Source organism: Falco naumanni, chromosome 4 (assembly GCF_017639655.2).
Source record: "Falco naumanni isolate bFalNau1 chromosome 4, bFalNau1.pat, whole genome shotgun sequence".
NCBI classification, from domain to species: Eukaryota; Metazoa; Chordata; class Aves; order Falconiformes; family Falconidae; genus Falco; species Falco naumanni.
The window spans coordinates 88,517,315-88,537,204 of NC_054057.1; the positions used below are offsets into that span (position 1 = coordinate 88,517,315).

Here is a 19,890-nt window from a genome sequence, read left to right on the forward strand (position 1 = left end):
AGTCTTCCTTAGACCTCTGGCTAGCACAAAGTATGTCAGTACTGCACTGATCACAAGTGTTCACACACAGACTCTAAATTATGTAGGAAATAATCAATTTTGCTTCTTTACCTCTTTGTCAAGAATATCATCTATGCAGGTGAATTTCCTGAACTGTATTTTGTGTTCCACAAAATGCTGTGCAGTGTTCAGTAAACTGAGCATCAGTTAGTTTGATCTATCTCTCTTTGTCTGCGTGAGGTAGGTAGGAACTGCATCTTCAGTATACTTTTGGGTTTTTTAGAAGATGCACATACAACCCTTGCTTGGTACACAGCCATTCTCAGTAGCCTGTGAGTATTTGTACATCTGAGCTAAGACAAAACCAAATGTTTTTAGAACAACCTGTTGAGCTAAGAGAAGATAGGTTTGTTTGCCTTTAATGGAGTTGGACTTGATGATCCTTATGGGTCCCTTCCAACTTGAGATATTCTGTGATTCTATGAAATTAAAAAAAAAAAAAAAAAGAAGAAGAAAGAAAAGCTGGTATTTGAACCTCACTGGAATACAGCCTTTGTTCTGATTCTTCAGGTTTCCAAACAAAACGGTAGTTTCCTGTTTTTAAGTGTTACTTTTAACTTTAATTTTCGGTGTTCTCACTTACTACTTAGATCTTTCATGCTAACAATGTTATTAATCTTTTTATGAGGGCTTGGGGGGAATTGATCAGGTAAGAGAAGTTGTGTAGTACATGATTGAATCAAGTGATCAGTCTGATACAATTACAACTTTGTTGTTAAATTCCTTATAATGTGTTTAATAAATTTGGCTTTAAGGAATGTGACGGTGTCTGAATACCTAATTGCTATTCAGATGCAAAGCTGAATATTAGCTTGAATTCCTGCTTGGATGTTCAAATCATTGTGGGGTTTTTGGCTTTGTTTGTTTGTTTGCTTGGGGGTTTTTTTTGTGTGTTTTGGGTTTTGTTTGGTTTGTTTTTGTTTGGTTGGTGTTTTTTTTTCTCTAATCTAGGATGAAACGGGTGCCTATTTAATAGACAGAGACCCAACCTACTTTGGGCCAGTGCTGAACTATCTCAGACATGGGAAGCTGGTTATTAACAAGGACCTGGCTGAGGAAGGTAAGATGTTACTAAATCTCCTGCTTTCTTGTCACTTGGTTATTATTTTCATTGCTTTTGAGTCACCAAAATTAACTTACAAGTAAATGGTAAATTTTAATCAGTGTAGCATTTCGATCTGTTTCAAGTGAAGCTGGTGAGTATCATGCAGTTATAGTATATGCTGTAATTTGAGTGTTTTGAGTATGATTCCTGACTTCACAACCCCCATCCCCAGTTAGAAAGAGAGCATAAATATTCAAATATGAGGAGAGATGCCTATTATTGTATAATCTTGTATCTTTTCTGCATGACTGTGTGAAATATTTGGATTCAAGCAAAAGAATACTGGCTGCAAAACAAGATTTAGAAAACGTAAAGCGAAGTAAGAGTGCAGTTCTGGGTTGTTCAGATGTGTGGAATATGCTTTTGAAGAGTAAATTCTGACCCCAGCTTCTCCCTCCCTGTCCCAAACTGATGATCTACTTTACACTAATGGAGGATGACTGTTTTAAACCATGTAGTACTAAAACTGTATTAATAAAGTATTGAAAAAATTGGACAAAGAGAAACACAGTCTAACAATACTAGCAGGAAATAATGTGAAACATAATTTCCATGTGCATTGTTAAACACATAGTATGTGTGGAGAACAGGTAAGGCTTGAACGTGTGAGTGGGAGCAGTCTGCAGTATATATCTTTAAGCTTTTGTTTCAGGGTCTGATATCTCAAACGACAGGAAGAAAAATTTTCTGCACGCTTGGAGCTGCAGAGCTTTCCAGTGGGATTGTTTTAATTTCTGTTTCGTATTCCAGCCTGAGGCAGGGGCTGAGCTGTGGCGATCAATCGGTCTGCTATGGAATGGCATTTGTGCTCCTTTTTTTTGTGTCCAGCCTCTCATTCTGTATGTGAAATGGCATCAGTTTTCTTCGGGGTTTTTTTAGGACAGTTTGTCAGAATGAGCTAAACTTTGAACTACATGTGCCTGAACAAAGCCAGAATTGTTAGGCTGGTAAACAAACTTTTACTAGGGCAAGAGAAATCATTTTCTATAGCCATAGAGAAGATAATCTTAGGAATTGGTTGGGGTTTTGGCCTGGAATCTTTGGTTACACTGTCTTTCCAAAAAATGTTCTCATACTAGGTGTACTGGAAGAGGCTGAATTCTACAATATCACATCACTAATAAAATTGGTAAAGGACAAAATAAGAGAAAGAGACAGCAAGATCTCACAGGTGAGGCTGTTTTCTAGTGTGGTTTTGATTATTTGTTCTATGGCAAGTAGAGGGTGGGTTCCATTTTTTTTTACCTTAACTGCTCCTTTCCCCAGTAAGGTACTGCATGGCTTCCATCACTGGCTGAGCTGGAACTATTAGGATGCAAAGACTAATATTCTAAATCGCCAGTACCTGCTAGTCTGCTTACAAAGGACACAGACGTATGGTTCTAGTTCTTGCTCAAAAACAGAAAACATTCTAAAGAATTGATCAAAAATGTCTGGTAGTAGCAGAATTTGTCATAATATAATTTCTGGAAATAGTTATTTTAGAAAACAGCTTTTGCAGAATATATTTTTCTCATGTTTAAATACTCTGAATATGATGAGATTGCCTACCTACAGTACAACTGTTACTTATACTGTATGTTTATACAGTGTGTTTATACAGCATGTGTACTGATGCTGTTCAGCTCCTGTGATACGCTTTTGTAGCAAAGTTAGTTTCTTTATTTGTAGTGCTATGTAGCTAAGAAGAATCTGCCTCTTCTCGTAGCAGCTCATGATTATTTCTATATGGAAGTGAATATGATAGGGGAATTGTTAAGTAAAGAAAGTATTCAAGTTTGTTCTTTAGCTCTGCCACTCTGGCCTTCCCTGATAACTGAGCGCTCATGGAGTCATTACAAAATCATGTTGCAGATTTCTCTTGAAGTCGGGTTGTGGGATAGCAGAGTTGCTCTCATAGCATTTTCTAAAGGGTTTCAGCTGAAATGGTCCTACTTATTTGTTGCTCTGCATTGGAAACTTTGATAGGGAAATAAAAGACTTTTGAATATGGTCAGACATTCCATAAAGTTAGCCTCTGCAGAACCTCAGCCTTGATTTTGAATGATGTGGTTTGCTACCACATGGAATGATAGGTAAGTCTTGAGAATATTTTGTTGTAACTGTTAAGTAGCACTTTTAGTCCCTGAAACATTTGTTAAGCATTGAGTCTTCTGCAAGGTGATTCTGAACAGATGAGATTTCTTTTGAAAGGCGGAGTGTTCAAGGTGTTGTTGTTTACTGTTTCTAAAGAGGAAGGGCAACTTTAGACAAGTCACAAACACAGTGAAGTCCATGTTGTATTGAGCATCTTATGTTTCTTCTTGAAGGTGCCAGTCAAACACGTGTACAGGGTGCTGCAGTGCCAGGAAGAGGAACTCACTCAAATGGTTTCCACAATGTCCGATGGCTGGAAATTTGAACAGGTAAAAAAAACCATACAGGATATAGTTACAAAGTCTTCTAAAAATTCCATTATGTGAAAGAGTCACATAAAGTCAATTCTATGCATCTTTTTTAAGTCCAGTAATTTTCAGAAATTGGATAGATAAAGATACATAGTTAAGTGAAAATTTTATATTTGTATTATTGTCAGAGAACAACAAAATTGTAGCTTTCCAGGACGTACATTGTGCTAACTTTCTATAAAAACATCTACATCATGTTTGAAGCTTAATTCTTCAGTGGTTACACACGAGCATTTGAAAGGTGAATAAATTAAAATTAACTACTACAAGTTTATACAAATGGTAGGTCAGATATAAAGAGCTCTGGGTAAAAGAGATTAGCTTGGGAGATGAATGTTTGTCAGGCCCAAACAAGGGTTCTTCAGATAAAGGACGGATACACGTAGGAGGGTGAATGTAACCAGCATGAATGTGAAGCTGGATAGGTGTGAGCTACGTGAATGTTTTCATTCTTTGCCCTGCATAAAAGTCAGTTTGTGTGTACATTCAAGAATGTATTGTAAAATTGCAAGATCTCTGTTACCTTTGCTAATCTCTGTAGGTAAGAAACTAAGTGGCCGCTTCATCCTTCACATTTCTAACCTACCAGAATATTTAAACTGCATTGGAGCAAGGAATCTGTTAACTCTTGAGCGAGACACAAGTGCTCAGCTACCAGCACTTTTTGCAGCATCTGGTGCCAGCTGTAGGAGAGGCTGGAGTAAGCACAAAGCTCTTGTCATGTGCAGTCTCGCTCTAATAACACAACAAAACAACGTTTTAAAAAAGTATGGCACACAAAGGTAAAAGAGAATGTTCTGTTTATATTTGATGAAATTTGTAAGCTGCTGGTGTCATGGAGATGGCCATGATCAAATAAACTAAACCAGCACAGAAAAAGCTCCTTACGCTTCAGTCCTCTGGCTCAGGTGTTAGCAGGTCTGTTTAGTATGCCAGAAGCTGAATGTAAGTCCCTAGGAAAAGCTGTCATGTAATACACATGGCTATTTCTTGACCAGTACATTGACAAAAATTTTTTTTACGCTCTTCATTGTCATGAGAAACTCGCTTTCATTACAAATACAGATTCTTTACTTTTTAACAGATTAAATGATACTATGGCTTTTACCTGTCCTAAAGCCTTGTATTCCTTGGGGATATTGTATTTGGGAGCAGTACTGCTGTGACAGTGCAACTGCTGAAAAAACTATTACAATCTCTTTTAGAATTTAGAATCTTTTAGAACTGGAAAATTTCAAGTGGTTTTCTTGAACATTATGTCCTTGTTTCATCAACTTTCTTTTTACATCTTCCGTCCCCCATGTTGCTTTCTCTTGGACGCCCAGTTTGAGGTACATAAACACAACAGCTGTATGGTCTCATAATACTCAGCTTCTCGTTACCTCAGACTAGTCCATCCTCTCTTTTGGTTGTATTGCAGACCTGCTTTTAGCAGACACCATTCATGTGAAACATGATTAGAATATTCTGTATAATCTAAACAGTTTTATTGTTAGGATCTGAGAACACTGTAGCATTTTGGTAACTTTTTATCTTTTCTAAACCTGTGTTGCTCAGCAGCATGCTTCCTTCAGAAGCAGACTTTGGGGTGGCACCTACCACACTTCATACATATTATCATTGGTGAGGTAGAAATCATCAGCTTTTTCAGAGGCGTAATATTACTATGGGTTGAGAGTCCTTGTGCTCTGTGCCACATATAGTATCTTTTAGTGTTGGTTTTGGTCAGAAATATGTCTTTCCCCTTAACATTTCAAAATTTTCTTGTAAAATACAATTGGATGTGGTGATTAAATAGGACTGGAAGATGTTAATCTTCTGGTGCACTTAGGTGGATGTAATGATGCACTTTTACAAAGAGTAGGAGTGAAAGTGCTGCTAGGATACTGCAGTCATGTATCAGTCCAAGTTCAAAAATTACTGGCAATAGTTGTGCTGCCCCACTTTTGTGATTTCAGTGGGTTATTTTGTAGATGATCTTTTACTTCAATTGTTACCTCTTCAGGCAATCAGAAAAAACAATGTTTTGGCAATAGTGCACAAAGAGAAACTTTGGGCTTTACAAAGTTGCTTCATACAAAGGCTTTAGATGCCAGTCATGTAAATTTTAATGCTGAGTGTAACCTGAGTGTTGCACCATAGTGCTGTCTTAAATACATTTACTGTATAGAAGGATGGTATTTAGCTGCTGCCTTCAAAATGATTCACATAACAACAACAGGATAAAAAAAGTAATAATTCATTCTTCATGAGCCTTCTCATCAATAGTAATCTCCAGTTTACTCAAATAGGCAATTTTTTTCTGGTTGTTCACACTTAATTTAAAGTTCTGATCTTTCTCAAGTGCACTAACAGGCTATGCTTTAATTTAAATGAGCTAGGAATTACCATGCATTATTAAGTTAAAATAATTTTTGTAATAAGAAGTTGAGAAATTCAGCTGTGGTTCTGAACTTCTGAGTTATTAGAAATTTGGCAAGTGTGAACAGAGTTCTTGGTACTGATTTTTATGGGAACAAGACAGACAGCTTTTCCCACTCCAGGTATTTTCTTGGATTTTCTGTAAATTGCATCTTCTAAAACCAACTTAGAGCACCAAACTTTTTTCCTCCAGTTGACTTCATATGTTTCCTGAGCTGTATTTTATCAATATCTGGAACAAGACTAAGCTCTTTCATACCCAGCCTTGATATATATATCAGCTTTATATAACACCTTCCAGTCTTATATCCACGTTACCTTCTGCAACATGGCAACTATGACAGGAAAATAATGCTCACTTTCATAATGCACCAAACTGTTTATGTTTTACAGAGTAGTTGGCTACACCACAGTGATGTGGGGAGTTTTCTGACTTACCAGTAATTCTTAACTTCCCTTGAAATTGCAAAGGGCTTTGCAACTGCCTCCATAAATTTGAAGTATGTTGAAATTAAAGTTGTACCTTGATAGCAACCTGTTCTAGTGGCAAGTAAATGTTACCTGAACGTTTCAGCTCATCTGTTATTTGTATGATTTGGACAACAGTATGTGCTTCAGCTTTACAAAGGTTTCTTTTTGTGTTTTGCTTTGATTGGTTATTTCAGCTTGTCAGTATAGGTTCCCAGTACAGCTGTGGCCGGGCCCAGCAGTCAGAGTATCTGCTCATAGTGTCACGGGAAGTGAAAGGGGAAGAGAGATGCTTCCAGAAATGCTGCAGTGAGGTGTGTCACACCTTTCTTTTTGCCCTCACACTGATATGCTTGGCCTCCTTGCGTTTCTGCTGCTTTCAAATCATTCCACTTTATTCCTGGATGTACAGCACATAGTAATTTGTGTGTATTTGTGACTAGCTTTTATTCACAGTATTTCATTATACATTATGAATGTTTATATTGTAAAAATAATAAAACAGCAATCAACAAACCCACCCACCCCCAGTTACTTAGTTAAGGGTTTTCCTTAAGAAAAGTTCTTACTTTCTCAATAGGTGACTTTTCCTTAAATCTTCCTCCAAAGTTAGCAGCCTTTGATCCAAACATTAGGAGTCCTGTGAACAAAGCTTCGAGTTCACTGGGTTCAGAAAGGGACATTTCTTTGTTAATCATTGCCCCAGTTCGAGTGTATTTCATCCACCTAATAGCCAGTTTTGTTCTGAGTTCAAACCCTTTATTTCTGCTAACTCAGAAGTTAACCGCTCTTTTAGGCAGATGAAATATTTTTAAACTGGAACGTCAAATAACAGAATTTTTCAGAAATAAAATGTGGAAGAATGAGGGGAGAACAAAACCAGCAGTTTTAAATCTTGTCTCAAGTGGGAAGAAAGTCCTGGGGGGGGGTTGGCTTTATTTTTTGTTGTTTTGGGTTTTTCCCCCTTGGGAAATTTTCTCAAAACCCAAATGAAGGATCATAGCTTCACTTACTGGCTTTTTGGGTTGTCTCATCCTTCCCCTCACCCTCAGGTCACGGCTTTTTAAATTGCTGTGTTACTTCCCAGTGTTCAAGAGTCTGGGAGGGATTTTTTGCTAACAAGTAACATTGGAGGCAGTTTCCAGTTCTTTAAGTAGCTGTGCTCTGTTTTGAAGTGTCATATATGAATTGATTTGGGAACCTGGTGTTCTGTGGTATTTTTCATTAGTAAAATACTCTGAGTACTTGTTCTTTTCCTTGCTATATGTATGCTCACTCAGTCTGAAAGATCTGTATAACGTCATGAAGGTAACATGACAGTAAAGTGGCTTGATATGAGCCGAATCTTGCCTATGAGTTCACATGAGCACTTAGCCATGCAATTCCAGATTTTAAACCTGGAATGTTCCCTAGTTGTATTCCAGAATCTGCTTTCAATGTACCAACAATGTAACTGTTTCTTAAAGTTGTAGAGGTAACATTCAAAATGTGGAATTAATGCACTGGGTTTGCAGACTTTCTGGAGCTGAGTAGGAAATGTGACCTGTTGTTAAGGATGTGTGGGGTGCAGGCAGCATGATGTTATTCATGCGCTGATGTCCTAGGTAGTTGAAAGTAAAATTCAGCATAATTAAATGGGAGATGAGGAAAGGCGGGTATAAAATTAAAAAAAAAAAACACAAACAAAAAAAAAACACAAAAAAAAACAACTGGAAGGGAATTACTTTCCTTCCTCCTCAATTTGTTGTCTGACAATTGCATTAAGAGACCTGAAATAAATATGCTAAATATGCTTGTGACCCTGGTTTCACTCTTCAGTGCTCAGCTTAACAACTGATGTGTATGTATCTCTATAGCCTTTTGCAAATCCTTTGAGAAGGCAGCAGAATGAACTCTAAAAGCCATATAGAGTCATTCTTACATGCATATAACCTGTTTCTGTAAAAAAAATGAGGAGAGGACTTTCTTTTTTTCTATCTAAAACCAAGAAAAAGACAAACTTTCTAGTGTACAAGGAATTCACCATGTCTGAAAAAGAACTAATATTCAAATATAAGACTATTTGAATAGAATTTGAGAATAATTGTTATGAACTTTACTTGATTTTGAGAATCAGACCATCACACAAAGAGAAGGAAGTTGGTAGTCATGAAGTAGAAGAGTTAGTTAATATGAGTAACTTCGGTGAGAAGCCAAGAAAGACAGGGATGCTGTTTGTGCAAGTTGGAGTGGTTATCTGTGATGGTAATACTATTGCTAATTTGTCCTGTAAATGTACTGTATAGATTCTGAATCAATATTGTTAAACTAGTATAGCAAATCTGCATAGGCAGGTTATGGAAATAGCGGCCAATTTTGAGATCTCTCTCAATTCAGTTAGGCATGAAAATTGTTCACTTCAAAACCAACATTCCTAGAAGTGATGCACCAACCATTTTGCCTATTCGTAGGGATATTTTTAGGTGTACAGTCATTGATTCAAGACAGGAAGCGATTCATATATTTTGCTGCCATTGAGTAACTTGATGCAGGAATCATTTGACCTGTTCTCTCAGCTATACTACTTTTATCATCTGTTTTTCTTAAATAGTCTATTTTGAAATTTTTGAAGTGGAAAGTTATACTGTCACAGAGCTGCAGACTTAGGAAAAGTTTCTCAGAAAGTTACCTCATTATTGTCCCTGAAATCATTCTTAAATCTTTCCTCTTTGAAAAAAAAGCCTAACCATAGCTAGGCATCAGGTAGTCACCATCCGCTTTATGTATGCCAGACTGTTTGTGGTTTTTAACTTTGCTCTATCTGATTGTCAGCTTTTATCTTACTTAGAAGTTCAATCTTTATGAGACAGGAACTTCCCTGTTACTTCTTAGTCTTTTCAGGAAAATCCTGACCTGTACTGGCACATAAAGTAATATAATGCAAATAAATATATTTCTGTTGATCTAATTATGATGATAATTATTATAATAATAATTAATATTAGTATTAATTAATGATGATAATAATAATACTTCTTTCCATTCCTGTCTTTTTTTAGTTACAGCTGACAGCCTACTAGTGTCAGCACCCTTACTCAGTGCAGTGAATGGATCATGATCTAATACATTTTCTGTGATAAGTAACATTGGCATTTTCCTGTGCTTGGTTATGACACTGTTGGTGCTCCTGGACGCTCAAGCAGGATCACACTGCTTTAATAAGGAGTGTAATGAAACAGGTCATGGAAGGAAAAAAAACATGAGGAGAAATACATACACACATGTATACAAATTTATATAGAATCAGAAAAATCTACAAAATTCAGAGTTTCCAAATGTTCTTTTTTTCCTCCTTAAGTTCTTGGTCACTAAAACTCTCTACTGGTTAAGCCCCATGAGCCAAAAAGAGTTTGTCCTTTCCAGAAGTCTGAGAAACAGTAGGCTGGATAATCTGATATCCTTTTCCTGTGCATTGTAACGAATGTTTTGCAGACCTCAGATTACTCTGATTTGTTGTAGGTTCTTTTTTTGGGGGGATGGGGAGGCATGGCAGGGACAGACAGACATGGGGTCAGGGAGTTTAGCAATTCCTTCCAGTTTATCAGCATCCTTCTTAAAGTGTTGCCACCAATACTGGGAACAGTGGGGTGACTTTTGGAATACAAGTGCTAAAATATTACTTTATTTCTGATCAGACTTTCAGACACAACAGTTCAGTTCTAATCTGCAATAATTTTCCATGGTTTCTTTTTCTGCCATCACCCTTATTACTGCTGATTCTTCGCAAAAAGCTACAATGAAGTTTCTAGCATGCTATTGATACTATGCCAATAATACATTCTTAGTTGCACGTATGTGGAACTGCTTACAAGAGTTATCACATGTTGGAGTTTCAAAAAACTTGTGTTTAATGTTGCAAGAGTGACTATCTTGAAATGCACCAGCTGAGTAGTAATGTCAAAAAGTCATCCAGATGTTTTGCAGTCAGCTAAATTGATAGTGCTATCCAACTGGCTAATAAGTAATTGGTCTGCCACATCTCTTAGAAAGACATAGGTGCAAAAGGTCAGCTTTTTTAGATTATGAAGCATTAGTGAGGGATGTGAGCAGCTATCAGCCGAGGACCTATCAACCTTCTTGGTCTAGGATTGATGGTTTGGGTCTGGCAGCATATCAACTTTCAGAGAGGTAATTTATTTATTTTGACTGTCAATGAGTAAAGAATTCTATTTCCTTCTGGTAGTTGTTATCATAGCTTATCTGATATCAGATTCTTGCCATTTTGCAAGAAGAAAAGTTGGCTGTATACTAAATCAAAATTATTCTTCAAACTTCTCTTCAGAGAAGGTAGATTGTGTGGCCTTATTTAAACATGTATCCAGCTTTTTGAATGTTTTCTAGCCTTTAAGTAGGTTAAAATTACTGTTTAAAGTAGTCATACATTTTATCTCAGTAATTGAAGCAGTTACTGTATTTGAATTATATGGTTTGTAATTGCTATATAATATATAGGATAAACTTTACACCACTTCAGCAGACTTAGAGGCAGCTTAACTGCTTTTCTTCTGAAAATTTGTGCATGATGTTTTTTGCTGATAGGGAAGAGAATCAACAAATCTCTCTATATGAAGTAAGTCTGGGTTGATTTTCCAGCTTTTCAGTGGACTTTCTTAGCCCATTTTGTGCAACTAAGCAACTAGTTACTTTTTGGGGTTTATGATTCTATGTTATACAAACATGCTATGGTGCAGACTACAGAGTATCCCTTGTGAAAGATTAATAGACTTAATGTCTCAAGATAAACGGTGTCTTTGTATTCCAGTGAGGATGTATTGGTGCTTCTAAAAAACCTGGGAGTTTGTATCTTCATTACATGGTTTTGGTGGAAAAAACATCTTTATCGCATTCATTTTTGATCTGCCTGTGTTCGTTACTGACTATGTATGCATTTTGCGAAATTAGAGTGATGTTAGGAGTGGAGGAGGGAGGGAAATGCTTCTGGTGATCACACCCAGACAGTGTAGTTAAAGTAGGCAGGTTGAGAGCACTGAATTCTGATTGCCAGTACTGTTCATTGGACGCTGAGCCTTGTATGCTGTAATACCATCAGGGTCCAAAAACTTTGACATTGCCTAGGCCTGGCATCAGGTTGGTTCATTGTGCAGACATACTGCCTGCTGCTCTTTGTCTGTGGAGGTGCTTGCTTGGCTGTCTTACCACAGTGCTGGAACATCTGCACATCTCTCCTCTCTCCTTAAAAGTACTATGAGGCTTTACTTTCTCCCAGCAGTGCTATATGGAAGCTGTGTTTAACTTTGGTGTATTTCCACTTTTGTTGGGGGAATAATCTTATCACTGAAGTACGGGTTCTGAACCAAGATTTCATCTTGGCTGCATCTTCCCTGCTTTAAAAAGGCTTTTACTCTGTTTGGTGCTCTGCTAGACTAATGACAGTACAGAGTTTGGGTTTAGACAGGTAACTATGGTGTTGCAAATGCTGTTGCCCTAAAAAACAAGTGAATCCATTTCTATGGGGCCATTACCAGAATATTTTAATGATATAAGTAAGAGAGATTGGGGAATAGGACAGCCTGATAACGTGTGGTGACTTGGTAGGTAGATTTACTATAGTTTTGGTAATAACATGTAGATAGAATGTACCTGTGCAATAGGTTGATTTTTAGGGCTTTGATCTGTGTCAATAGTAATAGCCCCATACATTATCTTGTCAGACTTTTGAAGTAAACCTTTAAAATATGTGAACCAGCTACATCTGAATTGATTCAGACTTGGAAAGACAGGCTATGTAAAGCTTCTAGCATTAGTAAGTGTGTAAGGTAAGACAAGTTACATGAAATTTCTGCCATTTGATAAATGTACTGATAATCATACTGATGTTGAGTGTATCCTTCTTTCTCAGTAAATTGTCATTTATGATTCAATACTGAGACTTGTAGAAGCTTGTAAATACATCATGTCTCATTATACATGGCTTCTGCTTGTAGTGCTTCCTTAACTTCCCTGTAGCAGTAGGTATGAACTTCAGATGTTAAGCTTGGTGTCCCACCATGCTGTGTCTTGCTCTTTTCCAACCAAATGAAAATTTTGTCTTTGTCTACTCAAACTGTGCTTTAATAGAAGTACCATTACTCTAGGTAAGGTGGTGGGTATCCCTTCAGGCTAAAGTGTTTCCTGCATGCATCCATTTACATGTTAAATCACACCACATTTAAGATACCACATACAAACTTTTTAAAAATTAACTTTGGAGGATGGGAAGGTTTCCAGTAAATAACAGAAACAGGGAACAGGCTACTTCTCTACTGGCCTGCCTCTGTAGCCTTTTCTTTCACGGTATAATCATAACCGTAAATCATTAATTATGTAAATGTTTAAAAAGAAAAACTATGTTTATCTCATCATCAGAGTGTCAGTGTATTTGTCAACATCAAAATGTGTTTGCATTGAAGTGGAGAATCATGCTTCAGGCACAACCAACAGTCTGAAGGTTGAGGAGTGTTTGTACTAATGACAAGTATTTATGGATTTTTTTTAATGTGGAAATGCAATTGACTTTTTTTTTTTTTTTCTCCCCCCATCTTTCAGCTGGTCAGTATTGGTTCATCCTATAACTATGGCAATGAAGATCAGGCTGAGTTTCTGTGTGTTGTCTCAAAGGAATTGCATAACACTCCCTATGGCACAACCAGTGAACCCAGTGAAAAAGCAAAGGTAATTTACTAAACGTTGGACTGAAGAAATGGTGTCAAATTGGGTGGGCTTCACTAAGTTGTGCTAGGCCTACCTTTGTTCTGGACCATTATTTAATTGCCTTTTTTCCCTTTCACTTATGATTAATAATGGTTCCCTGTCCATTGTATGAGAGACTGTAAATGGTACAGCCACCTTGCATTTCTTATACCAAATGGGTTCTTTACATGCAATACTCTGTACTGTTCCTGATACCTGTCCTGTTTTTTTGAGTATTGGCAAATGTTTGGTGTTACAGCTGAGAATCTAGGTTTTGTTTCTAATGCATTTGAATGGTTCCTTATTCTGCCACTGTTCAGTCAAAACCTGTTTTTCTTGCTTGAGTTCAGCTGAAGAAGTCTTACCGTCAGGAATGGAGGTTGTAATATGCTGTCTCTGAAAAACATACCCATGTAATATGTTATAAAATGAAGGTATTTGTTAGGTTAATATTTTCAGGTTTCTACCTAGTTCTCTACTTTTCCGTAACTGGCTTTATAAAAAGATTGTAATGGGCACAATATCTTAGCATTTTACTCGGTTGTCTTTCAGAGTTTGTACAAGGGAAAATGTAAATACACAACTGAATAGTAGTAAGGCAGACTGCTTATGTACTTAAGTGTACTCTTCAGTGCATATTGAACAGTTTTTATCATTGTATCTACTTTGTATGAGGAGGTGACTACAGATGACTGGATACTTCTGTAGTTGGCTTAAAAGCTTTTGATTTAGTATATGTAGATGGAAAACAATTGGTAAAACATCAAAGATTCCATTTTCAAGAATCTCCTTCAATGAAATTTTTTTAATAGTGCTAAGAATTGATCTGGGTCTTGGCACTGAGGCCTCAAATAGGTAAAACTTCACTGCTTTCTGTGCCTTGTCACTTGGTTATCCAGCTACACATATGGAGACATTTTTGTAAATTGCGCTATAAAAACGCTCCAAACTTTCTTTTGGATTCTTATTGAAATGATTAATTTATGCTAATGGTTGAGATAAAACTTCCAAAGAGCTGTAAGGGATTAATGTAGTCAAGGGTAAACAGTAAACCTGGGAAAGCCACACTCACTCTTTCCAAAACCCTAGTCAAGGTCTGCTTTTGCCAGAGTGCTTCAGAAAACTTTAGCAGTAGACAAGTTAAAGAAGTGTGTGGTAGTAATTTAGGGCTGAGATATGTACCTGAAATAAAACATGGAATTCTAGAACCTAATAAACATTTTTATAAGGAATGGTAGTACATCTTCAGTACAACTTATGAAGTACAACTTCATAAGTTGCCAGAGTTACACTGCATCCTTAATGTAAAAGAAAATACGGACCAAATGAAACTATTAAATCCTAAATACAGAAGTTCACTGTGCAGTACAGCTCTGTAGATTCAGTCGCTCTGAGAGAAGCAGAATCTTTGAAGTGCTTCTTTGTCATTGTTTCAGAGAAGAGAGCACAGCATAATTTGACCAGGTGATGAATAATAATTACTTTATTTTTGGTTGCAGTTATAAACAGTCAGTCTTTCTGCCCTGGAAGAATTGAGCTGTTGCTAGTAATTAATGACAATACTTCAAGAATTATTTTTTATATATTGTGTTTCTAATAGATCAATTTTTTTTCTACATATATTGTGCCTGGAAAAAAAAAAAAAAAAACAAAAAAAACCCCAACTTTTTGCTGAGAAGTTTCTGACAGCTGTGTTCAGGAATCTTGACTGGATAGACCTTGGGAACTCTTGTCTCAATATTTCCCTCTTAGCCAATGTTGATCCTCTAGTCTGCAATCTGTTCATTAGTGTCAGAGTTGGTCTTTGTGAAGTTCATATGATTGAAAATCTGGTATCCAGTGATATATACAGAATGTATTCATGTACTGGCACTGACTTCTAGAAGCCATGAGAAAGTCTTCCTATCACTTTTACAGCAAGTTAGGTTAAAGAAAACAAAAATCTACCAGTATGTAATTTTTATTGACAAGCACTTCAATTTTAATTTATAATACTGGACTTTCAGAACAGGAAAAAACACTTTCTGATAGCCCATTTAATCAATCTTCACCTTCATTCCTTCTTAGAGATTTTTTTTCTTGTGTTTTCTTTTTTTGGAAAACAATGTGCATAGTAAGTTAGTAGTTGACTTCCACATAACCTTCTAATACAGCTAAGCAAAAGAAGTTAACGGCATTGGGGACATTGACTTAAATGGTTCCAGTGGCTTTTACTGGTAAGCATGGCACTACTGAAAGATAACCTGTATTCACATGAGCATTCTTCCCTTTTATACCACTTTATTGATCTGTCACTCTTGGGACAAATGACGAAAGCTTATTCATAACATCTGCATCCAGAGTTAGATTCTCAAGTGCTATCCTTTCCCATCCATGGTGAAGAGTTACATGGATTTAAAGTACCAGCTTTGCAGTTTTATTTAAATTTTCTCTATACTTCTGGTCCCTATTGTTTTGTTGCATGGCACTGTTGACTTCTATCTGCTGATTTTAGGACATTTGCAAAAGGAAATTTTAATGAAATCTGTAATGTTCCTCATTGAAATTGCTTGCTGTCATAGTTTCTTACAAAGAGAGGGAGTCCCAGATAAAAGTAAATAAATGTCGTTCCCAGATGCTTCAAGTATAAATGGACTGTACTTTGTTGCAGCTCTGACTCACTTGCAATCTCTTCTTTTCCCTTCCTTTCTCTATACTTGCTGCATGCTGCATGCCACTCAGAGTGAGGATGAAGAAACGGATTACGATATGAATGACTCAGATTAAGTGTAAATGTCATGGTGAGCACTAGCTGCCCTAGGATTTTACCCAGATGCTTTTCTGCCCCATCCAATTCCTACCCCCAGTAGTGGTGCCCTTTGGCTAGCCCTGGTGGTGTGTGTGTTTGTGGTTATAGTTGTGGCACGGTTAGCAAAGGTAGTTTTCCTGTTCTGGATATTATTTCTTCAACAGAATAATTAGTGTTACTGTTACAAGCTGTATTGTGATTGGTTCCTTTGAACCAATCTCTTTGCTGAGAAGGAGAGCTCTTCATGTAGATTCCAGGGTCAGAATTGCTTTTCATTTTTATTTTCCATGCACCAGCTTTTCTGTTCAAATGTTGGGGTTTTTTACGTGTTGGGTCATCTGATACAAACTTACAGTATACATTTCTGGTAAATGTCTGATTTGGCAAAAAGTTAGCGAACTTGACTGAAGTGCAACATAGTCAAAAGATGGTCTTCTGATAATTTTGGAACTGACAACTTTTGAATCAAGACTTGGCAAATATAAGTAAATATTGTGATCTTGGTGCTACAGTTATATTTGTCGTAGGAAACAACTCTCTCTGAGGAGGGATCAGGTCCTTTCCACTCTAGTATGACATCTTATTGAAGTCACAAGTGGGAGAACACAAAGTTGCATCACAAAGAACAACTGTTTCAACCTTTTTCCGATGTGTCTGCAGGCACTGCTCATATTTATTCTACTATCCAGTTTCTAGAAGGTAACTTATCATTGAATGTTCGGTGATACAGTGTGCGGGTAGTCATTTGAGCCTGTATAAATTGAAGATACTTACCATTGCATGAGATGGAACTCCAGCTTCTCATGTATACACCTGAACTTTTTAGTTGTAAAACAACCTTACACTTCTTTCTCAAGTGTTGCTTCCACATGGCTGAAGAAGAACCTATGTTATTTTCTTAACTGATGCTAACAGAAACTACTGCTCAGGTAGAATAAGGTATTTTGCCAAGTCTTCAGGAATGGCTGTAAGGAATGGATCAGATCTGAAGCTTTTTTAAAAAAAATAAACTGGCACTGTGCTGGTATTGAATGCAAGCTTCTTAAGCTGCCTGAGAGACAAACAGTCCTTAAAACGCTATTCTATATGCACCAGATTTATTTTGAGTGGGAGGAAATAGTTATTCTGTTCTGCTTCCCTAAGAAGCAGTCACACTCGGGGCCCCTACGATATGAGAGTTCATTCAACATGGTTTAGAGTTTGTCAACTTCGGATGTGGTGCACCTGGAGCAAAAATGCAACAGAAACATGAAAATAAAGAATCTTTTTGTCAGATCTGCGCTAGGGTCAGGTCAGTCCCCAGTATCAGTACAGACCATGTGATGAATGGATTGAGAGCAGCACTGCAGAGAAGGACTTCAGGATATTGGTGGGTAAAAAAACTGGATATGAGCCAGCAACATAAACTTGTAGCCCAGAAAGCCAATTATCTGGGACTGCATCACCAGCAGCGTGGCCAGCAGGTCAAGGGAGGTGATTCTTCCCCTCTACTCTGCTCTGGTGAGACCCCCACCTGCAGCACTGTGTCCAGCTCTGGGGTCCCCAGTACAAAAAAGACATGTTAAAGTGGGTCCAGAGGAGGGACACAAAAATGGTCTGAGGACTGGAGCACCTCTGCAATGAAAACAGGCTGAGAGAGTTTGAATTGTTTGGCCTGGAGAAGATAAGGCTCCAGGGAGACCTTATTGCGGCCTTCCAATGCTTAAAAGGGGCTTATAAGAAAGATGGAGAAAGACATTTTACCAGGGCCTGTAGTGACAAGACAAAGGGCAATGTTTTTAAACTGAAAGAGGGTAGATTCAGATTGGATATAATGACAGATATCTTTACTGTGAGGGTGGTGAGGCACAGGAACAGGTTGCCCAGGGAAGGTGTGGATGCCCCATCCCTGGAAGTGTTCAAGGTTGGGTTGGGGTGGGGGGAGCTTTGAGCATCATTTCAAGCATTTCACCTTGTGAAAGATGTCCCTGCCCATGGATGAAGGAGTTGGACTAGATGATCTTTAAAGGTTCCTTCCAACCCAAACCATTTGGTGATTCTGTATTCTAAAGTGTACAGACAAAGGAGCATTATCAGTGAAGTCACCTGTTTAGCTAGTAAAGCACGTTCTCAAATGAAAACTTCGTCTGTGCCTGGTTCTGCTCCAGACATACTCCTCAATCCTAGCTATTAACAGTTTGTGAGAAGACCTGACATAACTGTTTCAAATTTTATTGACCTCTGTTAGTGCTGAGCTGTCTTCTTTTGACAGTTTTGCTCAGTAAGCCACCAAAGTTTTTAGGAATAGTCTTATTACAGGGCTTTTCAGGAAAAAAAGGAGGAATTTTGAATTGTAGAACAGAGTCAAGTCACCATTTCAATATTTAGTAAGTACGTACAATTTTGATAGAATTCCTGATAATTGGAATTCAGTTTCTTCTTTTGACAAAGTCACTGTCCATGACTAGTACTCTTTCACACAGTTTCTGAGCAGAGGTGGATGGAACACCTCTCATGGGAGCTTGCTGATTGGAAATCATTTCCCCTTTAGTAAAGGTAGGGGTTACAGAAGAATTACCAAGAAAACTGTGTTAAAATATTGCCTGATCTGATAGAATTTTCTGCTTTACATTGGGTTTACTGGCTCAGTGAAGTGTGCAAAGTTCAGCATCCAGATCTGGCTTAGCTTTATCTTATTGTATGTATTCTTGAAGCTACAGAAAATAGTTCTAACTCTTAATCTTAGAAGTACTTTTTGTCTTCTATGAGAGAATAAACTCAAATGTTTCATTTTAAATTGAAAAGATTCACGGAATTAATAGATCCAGTATTATCTTCTCACTGCAGAGGTGCTTGTTTCAGCCATATTTTTCTCTGTTGGAGATTGTTTCACTTACGTGTTGGCTGCGTCAGACCATTACCCACTGCGGGGACATCTACTCCAGCACTTTGTTCTCAGCTGTGAGCAACAGCAACTACTTGAGGAAAGTATTTTAAGTATGAAGCATATTTATAAAATTAACTCTTGATATATTTCCCCACCTTCCAGTAAGTCTCAGTTTAGGAATTTTGCCTTCAAGCCTGCATCCAGATCATTGTATGAAAGCTACAGTGACACTATGATGCCGTGAGCAGGTATCAGTGACCCTGTGTTCTGTAAGTTTGTCTGATGCCTTTTGGATGTATTATACCAGCAGCTGCTGAGCAATTTTCAGGGCCTGGCGTTTCCTCACAGAATTCACTTACATCTTTCCTACAGTTTCATATGAAATGCTTTTTGCTTAGTACACATAGTAAATTATCTTAATGGAATACACAATGTTTGCATATAAAATATACCCTAAAGCATGTCATGGCTGGCAGGAAACATCTTTCTTTATTTTGGAAATTTGTCAAAGTAGCTACAGTGACAACTGGCTTCCTAACTTCAAAATAATAATACAGAATTTGAAATTAAAAATAACTTTGTATGTACAGAGTGAGATCCAGGTACTGCAGGAAGTGCAGTGAGCAAGTGATAAAATGGATTTTTTAATTATTTTTTTTTAAGCTAACACTGAACTGTCTCTGAACTGTCCCTGAGGCACACAAATGGTGACAGGTTCTTTATGAACTCCAGTCCTTAAAAAAAATCCTATGGAGTTGTGGAAAGCAGGTGAGACCCTACTTGACTACAGTCACTGAGAGAGGCGTATTAGGCTTGATGACTGCTAGAGGCTACAATGTTATCAACATTTTAACAATATTTAAAAGAAACCAAATATCTGTACTTTGAATAAAAAAAGCATACATGAAACTACTGTGCTGTGTTAAGCGGTTGCCAATGTTTAACTGACAAGCACAAAGACTGAAGGGTTGGTGTGTGCTGTCAGATTTTGTGGGTCCTCTGGGAT

At 37.4% G+C, this 19,890-nt stretch overlaps 1 protein-coding gene across 5 annotated transcripts in view; it reads left to right on the top strand.

Moving 5' to 3' along the window:
* The window catches only part of KCTD5 (potassium channel tetramerization domain containing 5), a 37,158-nt gene that overhangs the window by 9,277 nt on the left and 7,991 nt on the right, over positions 1-19,890 (top strand). For 2 of the 5 annotated variants that reach the window (XM_040593413.1, XM_040593415.1), the window contains exons 2-6: positions 1,012-1,120; positions 2,245-2,336; positions 3,475-3,570; positions 6,699-6,815; positions 13,087-13,212. In XM_040593413.1, the coding sequence (XP_040449347.1) occupies positions 1,012-1,120; positions 2,245-2,336; positions 3,475-3,570; positions 6,699-6,815; positions 13,087-13,212 (540 nt within the window). Of the gene's footprint in view, positions 1-1,011; positions 1,121-2,244; positions 2,337-3,474; positions 3,571-6,698; positions 6,816-13,086; positions 13,213-15,951; positions 16,011-19,890 lie in introns of all 5 variants that reach the window. The other 3 variants (XM_040593412.1, XM_040593416.1, XM_040593417.1) reach the window with 3 other exon arrangements.